We start from the raw sequence: 13,105 nt of genomic DNA, 5'->3' as shown, positions 1-13,105 counted from the left end.
GATAAATGATCTGGGAATGCTCTTTTGCATGCACAGGTACAAGGAAACATGTGTCCTATAAATGTGTGACACAGGAATGTGCATGGTCACATACACACAGTTTTGTATTAGCCTCACTCTTTCTGTTCTTATTTGTTGTTTTTTGTCCTTTTCTTCACACCTGCTTCTTACTGGTGTGTTCTTTCTGTATTTTATCTCTCTCTGTAAGTGGTTTTAAATCTTTCTGGAATAAGACGGTATACAGTCAATAAATATTTCTTAAAACGTATTCATTACAAGTCAGCCCTTACGACGAACAATTGGAATGAGACTTGCAATCTTTTAAACCAAAATTGCTCTTCTCCTTTCTTTACACAAATATCCATAATGGTGGATAAATTGTATCTGTCATTTTTTTAAGGAATAATGCATTTAAGAAACCTCCATTTGCTTAAGAATTTATCCTTTTAAGACCAAAATAGCCTTTCCTTTCCCACTTGAGCTCTCTGATCCCCATCCCCATCCCACCAGATGTTTCAAAATAAAATTCATCTCTGGGCCTAGAACCAGCTAAAGAAACTTCTGTTTAAAACAGCTACTCAAAATAGGCTTTGTACTGAAAGAAACAATTACAAGATAAGTAAACAATGTCCAAAAAAAGAATGCATTAATGCATCATGATCAGAAGAAAATTTAGATTACGTAATGATCTTGTGGGTCATGACTGTCTGCAATAACTTCTCCATTTCCAGTTCCTCCAGCAAATCTCATAGTCTTCAGAGGGACCCATATTTTGATGTTCCCCAGATTGGCTTCTTCTGTAGGCTGTTTTTTATACTTTATAGCCTGAATTCCAGGTTCACCTGTTATCTAGAGGCAGGTGACTATCTTGAACCACCTTTGGTTTCTCTTCTTTTTTTTCTTTTAATTAATTAATTAATTTTTTTGTGAGGAACATCAGTCCTGAGCTAACATCTGACGCCAATCTTCCTCTTTGTTTTTTCTTTTTTGCTGAGGAAGATTGGCACTGAGCTAACATCTCTGCCCATCTTCCTCTACTTTTTTACATGGGATGCCGCCACAGTGTGGCTTGACAAGCAGTGCCTCAGTGCGCACCCGGGATCCAAACCTGTGAACCCTGGGCAGCCACAGTGGAGGGCGCACACTTAACTGCTGCGCCACCGGGCCAGCCCCTGTTGTCTCTTCTTTATCTAATCTTCATTGCCCTCATCTCCCAAACCTACCTCTTGACTCAGAAGGAGAGCAACAAGTGGACAAAGCACGGCAGGCAGAGGAAGATGATAGAAGCCAGATAGGTCTGATAGATGGGAGAGACAAACATTGCCCTTACGCACAGCTGCTCGATCATTGTAAATTTCGCCTCTAATAATGGCAGCACCCAGCTCAGGAACACACAAAGGCACCACACTTTCTCATGAATAAAGTCCCCAGTACTCAGGCTGACATTTGAGGCTCTTGCAAACATGGCCTATGGATTCTTCTTCTGGGTCTCTGTTCTCACTTTTGTGCTTTGTCCTCACTGTTACCTCTGTCCAAAGTGCCCTTTCCCCCACTATGGCCACTCCAAGTCCCATTTCCCTAGCTCTCCTCTCTCACCTCCTAATTTGGGAGTAAGCGTTTCCCCTTCAGCATTTCTTCCACAGCATTTGTCTCTATCTGCAGTTTAGCACTCAGCGTATTTTAGCATGTTCATTTCCAGAATTATAGGTATTTTGTGTGTGTGTGTGTGTCATTTCCTTTCTTGTATCCTTAGAGATTTGATGGCAGGGGCTGTGCCATGTTCATCTTGGTGTTCATCCACCTTCACAGAATCCAGTGTGGTGATTCACACATAGGAGGCATTAAGAAATATTTATTAAATGAATGAGCAGAGAAAGGAATGCATATAAGGAGGATTAGAAGATACCAAAGGGAGAGAATAAGGGAATACTATTACTATCAGCCAAGGGAGGGGCAGATGAGAGAATTATTGGTGAGATTACCGGAGGAATTACAGTTTGGTGGGGAGCAAGATGCCGATATTAAGAGGAGCCGGTCTAAGGGAGGTGCGAGACTTGGAGGGACATCAGTTTGCTCAGTCACTTAGTCTCTCTCCCTGCTCCTCCTCTTCATTCCTCCCGTGAGCTCACTCATAAATCAGTAGACATATGCTTTGCTTTATTTGAATTCAATACCTAGGAAATCCATGAGATACAATGTCTTACTACAACGTAAAGCGGTGTTCTTATCTGTGAGAAAGCTAAGAGGACAAATATCTGTCCTGGGAAACTATCACACTAAAGGATTTAGGAGAATAACCTACTGGCTGGTCTCAGTAACTTATTTCTCTTCATTTCTATTACCTCTCCCAGGCATCCTCTGTCTCTAGGTTTTTCACCCCTTCCTGATTGCAAATACCAATGGTGTTTTGAGGATGGGATGGGGAGAAGGCAGCTGCTGAATTCCTCGTTTCCTTTGCATCCTTCCCACCTACTGAAACACACACAACTTAGCACGCCTAATACTCTTTCACATGTAAAACCTTCGCTGGCCCCCACCCCCAGGAATGGCAGGTCCTGTGTGCCTCCAGCATTGAGTCAATCTATTTGCCATGGTGCTTATCACACTGAAGTGTGATAGTATGCTCATCACACCCTAGCCTGTATGAAGGTAGGGATTTTGTCTTAACTCGTTAAATCTGACCCAGCATCATAGTATCTGGTTCACACAGGTTCATTAAAGAGTTGAGTGAATATATACAATCATGAAGGGATGAATAATAAAACATAAAAATATCACTTCACGTTAGTTTGCTCAAAATTACTCAGCATCTCTTACTTTTGGTTTTTGACTTACTATAGCCTTTTGAGAATTGTCAAAGACTTTGGGACATTATGATTCTCTTAAATAACAGGGAAAAATGTAATTTTATGAAGATTTAATGAGACAATATCATTGCCAGCTGCTTTTATTACTCAGGGAATTTAATGGTAAATTTGTTAACATTTTCTTTAATTTGTTAAATATTTATGAACATTGCATTCAAGAGAATTCATATCTGGGGTTATTGTTTTATATAATTCATTTTGGTGTGGTTTCAACCATTTGGTGGTTCATCTTGTTTTAATAGATTCTGCTAGAACTGTTTGTAAATGCTCTGGAATCTGAGTGGGAGTCTCCCTGGATCTCGCTTCTGCTTATTCTAACTTCCAGGGCCCTAGATTAAATCCAAGTGTCTGCCACAAGGATCTCAAAACATTCAGGTCAACAGTCCTGATCACAGCTCATCGTCTTCTGATATGGAATCTAGATAATCTGTGTCAACGTACAGAAGAAATCCAGAGAACAAGCTGTCTGCCCAACCTGGGTCTGAGAAGAGGCCGTTCTGGTCAGTGAAGAAGATCTCCAGCCAGACCTCATCTTCTGGCTGCAGATAGATGACTGTGGAACCTGAAGCCACGTCATGGTTCCCTGTATTGGCGTCGAAGGTCTTTATCCGGTACTGCCCATTATGTACCAGCCCAATTGCCAGATGCTTATTCGCCAATGTGATATCATAAGAAAAGTAATAGATCCCTGGGAAAGCACAGATGAACTTCCCCGTTGCAGGGTTGTAGTGCTCTCCCTCATTGAAGAGGACCTTGTTAAATATAATTGGTAGCCTTTCTTCTGGGTAGCTCGTTGTGATGCCAACAGAAAAGGCAGATTTGAGCACGATGCTTCCACATTTACAAACTCCAGGCAGCCCTGGGTCCCCTTGCTCTCCTCTGTCTCCCTTTGGTCCAGGAGGCCCAACTGGACCTACTTCTCCTTTTTCTCCCTCTGGTCCCATGAGACCTTTCTTCCCAGTCTCTCCTTGGTCCCCTTTTTCTCCAGCAAGGCCCAGTGGTCCAGTCTTACCTCTCAAACCTTTAAAAAGAGTTTATAGTTTGATTAATAGTTCCTCTATGTAGAGTCACAAACAGCATGCCCACATAGTCCCAGCACACCCTAAATTTGTCTTTTCTGTCAACTTTCAACAGTATACTACTAAATAATGAATCTTTTAAAAAGTCACTGATGCACTAAAATGGAAATAGAAAATTTTCATCAGAATTTCAAGAAAATTTTTCTGAGTATGTGAGAAATAATTTAAATCCTGATTCGTTACAAATGAGTAACTCATTTTGATGATGGATCATCTGCCACTAAATTAGTCATATACAGACACTCATCACTACAGGAGGAATTCAATGATGATACTATTTCCCAGAGTGGGGTCATAGGCACAGACAGAACCAGACGAATCCTTAGAGGCTATTTAGTCTCATTCTTCATTGTACTTCTATTAGTAATGATAATAAAATAAGTAATCAAAATTAGATTAGCTCATATTTATTGAACATTTACTATGTACCAGGGATAGTGCCTTATTTATACGCATTATCTTCTTTAAGTCTTGCAACATCTTTAGGAACAAGCAATTATTATTACTTCCATTGTAGATGAGGAAACTGAGCTGTGGAGAAGTTAGTTTGCTTAAGGAAACAGACCTAGTGAGTGATGGAGCTGCGATCTGAACTTATGCCTGCCTGGAGCGGGACATCTCCCAGGGCAGTGGCTAGAGTATAAATTATAAATGCACCTGGCACATAGTGAGGGCTTGATATGCTACAATAGCCAAACAACTGTGATTGCCACTACTGTGCAGTAGCTCTTTTTTGGAGGAGAAAACTGAGTCCTGGAAAGGTGAAGAAACTTGCTTCTGTGGCAAGGCTAGGACTACAATCCAAGTTTTAACCTAATAATGCCTCCTCTTCATCAAAATGGTTCTGACCTTTGGGGCTCAATTTAGGATCAAGATCCTAAATTCTGTTTGGCTCTGCAGCTAAATGGTTGTATCATTTTAGGCAAGTCTCTTAATTTCTCTGGGTCTCCTTACATATAGAAAAGACATAATAGCTGTGAGAGGATTTCAACAAATTCAAAATCACCATAGAGAAATATTTCTGTTTGTCCAAATCTTTGTATCTGCAGATCAACCATAGGCTAAATGCAGAGAAATTGTGATTATGGGTTGAAAGTGATAAGCAACATCTATTTAATGTTTCAATTGTATATGAAATAGCAATGACTTAATAGCATAAAAAAATGTCATTCAATTTTAGGGCTGAATCCATTCCACAAATAATGTTTGCATAATAATACTTTCTCGAAAAGTATCCAAATTATTGGTAATTTGTAATGCACTTTTGTAGTCAGGGAAAATATATTGCCGATATATTGTACACTTTCACTCAACTATATATTTGTCTCAGGAACTTTTATTAAGCTAAGCCTTTTCATCTTGATAGTGCTTTAATATCATTTATTTGAATATGACACACACATCAATGTATGAGTTTGATCATTTTTCAGTTGTTTGGCAAATTTAGCAATGAAGTGCCCTGGATAATGTAAATTTGAGGAGAATTAAAGCTCTACCCTTAAAACGTCAAGTATTTTGTTTTAATAATTTTGGAAAGAGGCTGTTTAACAATTTATGATGCACAGAGATGCTAATGATGAATGCAATCCTTTTTTGGTGAGGAGGATCAGCGTTATTACTGATCACAGAACTGTCTTCTAGCTTTAGATGGCTTTTGTGTTAAATTGAAATTCTACCAGGCCCAGCCAGAATATACTCTGGTATTTACTTCTTGAAATAAGGCCATAATAGTCTGATCTTTCAATGTCTATTTCTTTTTGGTGAAAATGGAACATGAATGCTATTTTACTGTTCAATTAACTTTTTTTTTAAAATTTTTTGTTTATTGCAGTAACATTGGTTTATAACATTGTAAAAATTTCAGGTGTACATCATTATACTTCTATTTCTGCATAGATTACATCACGTTCACCACCAAAATACTAATTACAACCCATCACCACACACATGTACCGAATTAACCCTTTCACCCTCCTCCCTCCCCCCTTCTCCTCTGGTAACCACCAATCCAATCTCTGTCCCTATGTGTTTGTTTATTGTTGTTATTATCTACTACTTAATGAAGGAAATCATATGGTATTTGACCTTCTCCCTCTGACTTATTTCACTTTGCATTATACCCTCAATGTCCATCCATGTTGTCACAAATGGCTGGATTTCATCTTTTCTGATGGCTGTTTTTGAATCAAGGACTACAGCTTCTAAATTGTTATTTTATCTTCAATAGGAGCTTAACTTTTGCTGTCTTCATCAGTGACCTTTAATGCATCAATAAAAAAACATTTTGGCATTAGCAACAATTTCGACCATTAAATTTCATTATGTACTGAAATCCTCCTGCCTCTATGACTTTGTGCAAGTCACTTCTTGTCTGTGTTTCAAATGCTCCATTTATAATATCAAGAAGTTGGATTTAAATCCACTCCAAACCTAGTGGGAAAAGCAATAAACAATGACTCAGCAAACCAGGGATAAAATCCTAGTTCAGCGATGGTTTAGTTAGGTGAATCTGAAGGATTTTGGTTTCCCAGTTCTTGAAATGAAGGTATTGGCCTAGATTGCTTGAGGTCTCATCCTCTTGTAAAGTCTTTGAGACAAAACTATAAATACTAAGACGCCATTTCACAATGCTAGCCATGAAAAGATCTTTACAATCTGAACATTTGGATTTTCTATAGCTATTGAATATTCTGAACTGCTGGGGGGTAGATAATCAGGGACTAGCTGTAACAATTTACAGTAATTCTTCCTGTTTGCATGAAGGATTTGCCCTATGCTAAGGGCCAATTAATGAAGAATGGAAAATCGTTCTCCCTCTCTCTGTTTAGTCAGAGACATGCTTGGATAGAGAGGAGAATTATGGAATAAGAGTTAGGCTATGCTTAGGTAGTGATGCTTGGAGAGAAAGTATTTCTTCTTAGTTCTCCATGAAATGGGCTTACAAAGATTTCTTCTTCAATGCCATTTCTTCCTTCCATCCATCCATCCGTCCATCCATCCATCCATCCATTCATCCATCCATCCGTCCGTCCATCCACCCATCCATCTCTCCATCCATGGATTTATGTGTACGTACATGTATGCATCCATCTAAACCATCTAATATTGATTGATCATCCAGTATATGCCAGGCATTGTGCTAAGGGCTGAGTGGGACATTGACAAAAACGACACCTGCCCCACCATCAAGTTAGCTGTTATTACGTATAACATTGTGATCTGCAAATATGGGTCATAACTAAGTTTATGAATAGTGAAAGCTACGTAATAAACTAGAATGAGTGATCTGTTTCATCAGGTGGTTCTAGTGTTATTTGAAGATATTTATATGGATGTACATTCAGATTAAACTAAATGTTAATAAAATGCTACAGCAGTAATTGCTATAGACCAGGGAGGGAGCCACATATTTTTACAGAAAATTTTAAATTCAGTATAATAAACTCTATATTTGTAATTTAGGGCAGGGAAGTTGGATAAAAACTATACCTGATTTTGCCTGCACTTCGTTGGGGTGGATGTGGTGGGCATGAGATGACGTTTGTGGTGTCACTAAAGTGGAAACAGGGAACGGAAGCTCCCAGCCATGTGTCCAATTCCAGCCACATTAAAAGCTCATTCTCAAAGCCCCAGGGCTCTCTTCTTACTGTTTGTAACTGAGGTGTGCTTCTCTTCATTGATCACAAAAGCATTCTTACTTTTCTTAACTGTTATATATCCTTACGTGTGTATATGTGTATACCGGATTTAACTAATCTCAGATTGGGAAAGTCATTTCATTTTTGAATCTAATTTTTTTCATTTGCAACATTATTATCATTGTTAATTATAATTATTGCTAATAGGGTTTTGGTGGATATTGAGTACTAAATGTAAAATTCCTGACACATAGCAGGTTCTTAATAAATGGTTATGATGATGATGATGATGATGACATCGTAATTACGTGTTTCCATATTAGCCCCCCACACCCAAATGTTTGCTTATCAAGGCAAGGGCAGTGTCTTATTCATGTTTGTGTTCTCTGTGTCTAGAACAGTGTTCTTAGCCCAGGGCAATTTTGCACTGCCCACCAAGGGAGAGTTGGCAATGTCTGGAGACATTTTTGGTTGTTATAGTTGGTGGGGGGTGACACTGGCGTCTAGTGGGATGCTACTAAATGTCCTACAGTGCATAGGATAGCCATCCCAGAGTAAATAATTATTTATCCCAAAATGTCATTAGGGTGGAGGTTGAGAAACAGTGGTCTAGAACAATACTGGATAGTAACAGGTGCACAAAAAGCTTGTTGAGTGAATAATGCATGGATGGATAGAAGACTGAATGGATTGATGAATATGGGGGTATATCTGGCCTTATATATGGTTAGATTTGTAGCAATTATGAACATTTGGTTTAATCTGAATGCATATCCATATCCATATCTTTAAGTAACACTAGAACTACCTCATGAAACAGATCACTCATTTGTAGTTTACTATATGGCTTTCGATATTCACGAAGTTAGCTATGACCCATATTTTCAGGTTACAATGTAATAAAAAATAATAGTTAATATTTGCTGAATGCTTACCACGTGGCAATTATTCTATTGAGTGTTTTACATGTATTATTGCCCTTAATCTTCACAATCACCCTTACTGGCCCCAATTTACAAATGAGGAAACTGAGCCTCAAAGAGGCTATTTGCCCAAGGATACTAAGTCAGTAACTGAAGGAGCCAAGATTTGAGCCTGCGTCTGACTCCAGTGCATGTTTGTGTAACCACTACGTTATTGCTTCCAGACACAGCAAACTAAAAGGGCCAGTAATATCTGACTATAATCCTGGCGTTATTACAGGATTTCGACGATATTTATGATCATGACACAGTAGTAAGTTGTGTTCATTGGTGTTAAGATAAGATTTAAGCTCCAAATTAAACGTTCGTTACCTGAGGTTGAACCTCTACCTAAAGATTCCTTATCTAATATACAACAACATTCGTAGATTTGGTAGCTACTGATTTGCCAAATATTTTCTGCATGATAAACTCAGAAGTGAATTATCATCCAATAATTTGGATATGTAGTATGATATTATTTCACATAACAGCGGTAAATCAGGAGTGATAACTAGATAGACACATATTCCTAAGATCTGTTGATTTGTTTCTTCTTATCTTCTGTACCAACTTTTATACTCGGAAACTTGTTTTCAAAGATTGATTCCAAATCGCTTCCTCTTTTAGAGTGAACACAGCCTCTCTAGAATTTCAATTCGGTTTACCCTGAAGGATTGCAGAATCTGGCAAGCTTCCTGGACCAATTTATTTGTGGGGAAAAAAGTGAAAATTACTGAAGGACTGGGAATAATTGTGTTTCTGTAAAGAGCTATAAGAAATCTACTCTTTAGCTGGTACAGGACAGGTGTGAAAGAGATGAGCTAGGAGATGGGGGCTATATAGTACTGTAGTAATTTCCTCTCTGGAAAATAAAATCTAGATGCCCTTTATGTGTCTTTGCTCAGGATATTAGTGCAGAGCAGGATGTGCTTTTGGCTCCTAATTTCTGCCTCTGCTTCATCTGCCCATCTCCTCTCCTGTCCATCTGTCTGTCTATCCATCCACGCCCTGGTACATCCAGACACTGCCTGCAGCTGTGACAGCCCAGTGGTCATGGGCAACAGATGTTTGCTTTCAGCACTGCCCATCACCAGCAGTGCACGTCCATCTCCAGTAATTCATTTCACCATGCTATTGCTCTGTGTCCTCATCTATAAAATGTGATAACATCCACCTGAAAGAGTTGTCATTACAATGAAATAAGAATGCAGACAGAGAGTTTAGAGCAGATTCTGAAGCATAGTAAGGGTGCAATAAATTGTTATGACTGATGAAGATGAAGTAGAGAAAGGATTTAAGGAGCAATTCCCATTAGAAAAAGCAACAAAGCAAGGCAGTAGTTTTCAGGTGAGGGTGAAAGAAGGGTGTGTCAAGGGTGTGTCATGGAACTTCATTCATTACCTGCAGCCCCCTTGTCACCTTTCTCTCCTTTCCTGCCGTCTCTACCATCTCGTCCTGGAAGGCCGATCCGACCATGGGGCCCAGGGGAACCATTTGCTCCAGGGGGGCCTGGAGGTCCAGGTAAGCCAGGAATGCTACAGATATATCTTGGGGAGTAGCTCTCTCCTTTGAACTGATTACCCCGAGGTTGTCCACTTGCACAAATGGCAAAACTTGTAACATAGAGCAAGACAAACATCTTTGGGTCTGGAAGAGAAACACATGGACATAAATGCACACTTTCAGGTGGGGCTTTGGCATAATGGAACACAAGAATGGGCATTTGCAGCAATTCACTCCAGTGCTCGCCTCCCCACGCATATGTAAAAACCCTGTTTACCCTCCTAATTCCATTGGAAACTATTAACACATTATTGATAGAGAGTTCTCAGTGCCCCACACAAGGGTTGGTGAAGATGGAGGACTGATTTAAAAAATTTGAAAATACATCCCTTTGTTGCATTTATTTTCTGCAAGAATCAATGATGGACTTTGAAAAATGTTTTCTTTTTGCCAAAGTGATGCATTTTTCTTAGAAAATTAGTGATGCAAAAGATAAGATAAACATCACGTTATTCTCGCCACTTGGAGATAATTGCTCTTTACAGTTTGATATATGCATCCTCCTAGTCTTTTTTTTTTTTTTTTTGTGAGGAAGACTAGCCCTGAGCTAACATCTGATGCCAATCCTCTCCTTTTTTCTTGAGGAAGATTGGCTCTGGGCTAACATCCATGCCCATCTTCCTCTACTTTATATAGGACGCCGCCACAGCACGGTTTAACAGGCAGTGCGTCAGTGCACGCCCGGGATCCGAACCTGCGAACCCCGGGCCACCGAAGCAGAGCGTGTGCACTTAACCGCTGCACCACCAGGCTGGCCCCTCCTTCTAGTCTTTTTTTCTATGCTACAGAGAAAAATGATATCATGTTATTCCTGCAATTCTTTAACTTTTTTCACTTAACAATGTATCATAAGCATCTTCCCATGTCAAAAATTATTCATAACATTAAAAATATTGTTGCATTAATCTCTATTACCCTTTATGTACACAATTCCCCATTAGACACATTTGTTTCCAGTTTTTCGCCAATATAAACACCATGCTAGATATCCTTATATTTAATCTTTGCAGGCATCCATGGTCGTTTCCTTAGAATTTACTGGCTTTTTAAAGCATGAGAAAGGAAGTGTCATTTTCAGGAAAACCGTATTTTTCATTTGATAATCACGATAATGCCAATTAGTGTTAATTGGAGTACTGTGCATGTCCCGGGGCGGGGGCGGGTCTCAAACTTTAATTTAAAATCGGCAGGTTACGATGCTGTGGTGTCCCATTAAGCCGTTAGCACTGGGGCTCAATTAAAGAGTGGAGTGAAATTAAACCATACATGGTGCCATGTGCTCTGAGTGAAGCGGACAACAGGTCTCTTCATCTAATAGGACTTGGGTTTTCTCTCCACAAAGCCTGGCAGCTGAGAATGATGGATAATGTATTAACATGGCGCTTGGCGTGTAAGCTGAGGGGTGGGCAGTGCAGGCTGAGGATACCTTATTTTCTAGGCTAAGTGGTCCTTAGGATCAGCAGCTTCTTGGATGGGAGAATGTACACACGTGGTTCTGGGGTGGTGTAAATGAGTAGTTTGAGGATAGTTGGACCTATTCTTTAATATGAAATCTGTACAATGCTTGATGTATATGCCTGGCATATACTTACCCAAAGGAAATAATCACAAAATATGAGAAAAGCAGTTAGATGGAGTTTCTTTGTTTTTTTTGACAGCCACATCAGAAGATTAACCAGGCACACTGTACCACTTTTACAGTACCCATAGGGAAATTGCAACATCTTGGAATTAGACCTAGAAATTTGCCAGAACATAGGAATGACAAACAGAAAAACACAGTGTTCGCTTGTGGTTTGAAATAAGTCTGATTCCTAGAAATCTCGTTAGAAAAACTGAAGCAACTTATCCAAATATAAGCTCTGTGTCCTTGACCAAATCTTCGTGTTACCAGTGCCCCTCACCACACCCCCGTCCCCCAAAAAATCAAGGAGAACATTCTTGCAATGCTCTGTCTGCTTGACTTGTAACACAGCACAAATTCAAAATTACTGATCCTATTGCTCAACTGGGATCAAGGCCTTTTCTGAAAAGCCCACTGGATCTCATAAAGATCCCAGACCTTCCAAAGCACCTCAGATGAAAGAAAATGGAAAGAACATTCTATCCATCCCCCCGCCACAGTCCAAACAAGATGTAATGATTAAATTGCTCATTGTTCTCCCTTGTAAATACTGATTAGAAGAAGCTTTGAGAAAGAATTTGAAAAAGGAGAACATGTTCATAGAAGAAACTCATAAGAAGCCTTTTAACTAGACACGATATGAGATGCAGGAGTTGATTCTAGGAGGGACTTGAAATTATCTGGAGAGAAGGAGCGCTGGGCGATGGCATCTCAGACCCTGTGATGGAGACGCTGGAAACACAAACATGCCAATAGTCGGGGATCAGTCTGTGAAGGAGCCTGTGGTAAGGATCTAGGTTATGGTGGACAGAGGAAGCAAAAATTTTAAAGATATGCTTGGAAGAAAGGATATTAATATTTTCACTAGTCAGGCACAAAGGGGCTCCAAGAAGGAATAAATTAAAACAACTGAAGCAGATGCATTCATTGAACAAATGGTTTGCCCTTCATTGACAAATGCATTAGAATATTGTCTGTACAGTAGTCTAAATGTTGGAAGCATCCTCAGGTAGAATTTTTTGAAGGGCATTCAAAATGATTTTCCATTAACAATGCTCATCAGAATTGAGGAACAATGTGTTGTGGTGGCTGATGAATGATGATGGCATGGTGGTGAGTGGCCAGTTGAATTTTGCGACCCAGTTCATCAGCGTAACAAGGGAGTGTGGATCATAATGGGAAACTGCTGTGGCATTCCCCTGTGGTGGGTTTCCATTTCACTTAAAAGTCAAAGGCCCGTGGTACAGGGTCTACAAGGCCCTATTGATGGGGCAGCCATCCTCTTTACTTCCCCGACTTCATCTTCTACTACTCTCCTCCACACTTTCTCAGCTCTGGTCGCATTAGATTTCTTGGTGTTCCTCAAAGA

The 13,105-nt window shown here is 39.7% G+C and overlaps 1 protein-coding gene across 1 annotated transcript in view; it reads right to left on the bottom strand.

Annotated features, from left to right (window-relative positions):
* Positions 1-2,945: 2,945 nt before the first annotated feature.
* Positions 2,946-13,105, bottom strand: part of C1QTNF7 (C1q and TNF related 7) — a 101,424-nt gene continuing 91,264 nt past the window's right edge. Inside the window, exons 2-3 of the mRNA XM_004432281.3 lie at positions 9,951-10,196; positions 2,946-3,888 (exon numbers count right to left, since the gene is read on the bottom strand). Of these exons, the coding sequence (XP_004432338.1) occupies positions 3,257-3,888; positions 9,951-10,196 (878 nt within the window). The 3' untranslated portion in view covers positions 2,946-3,256. The remainder of the gene's footprint in view (positions 3,889-9,950; positions 10,197-13,105) is intronic.

Source organism: Ceratotherium simum, chromosome 8, assembly GCF_057802395.1.
Source record: "Ceratotherium simum simum isolate JZ-2026a chromosome 8, ASM5780239v1, whole genome shotgun sequence".
In the NCBI taxonomy this organism is placed as follows: Eukaryota; Metazoa; Chordata; class Mammalia; order Perissodactyla; family Rhinocerotidae; genus Ceratotherium; species Ceratotherium simum.
This window is presented reverse-complemented; position numbering and strand designations above follow the sequence as displayed.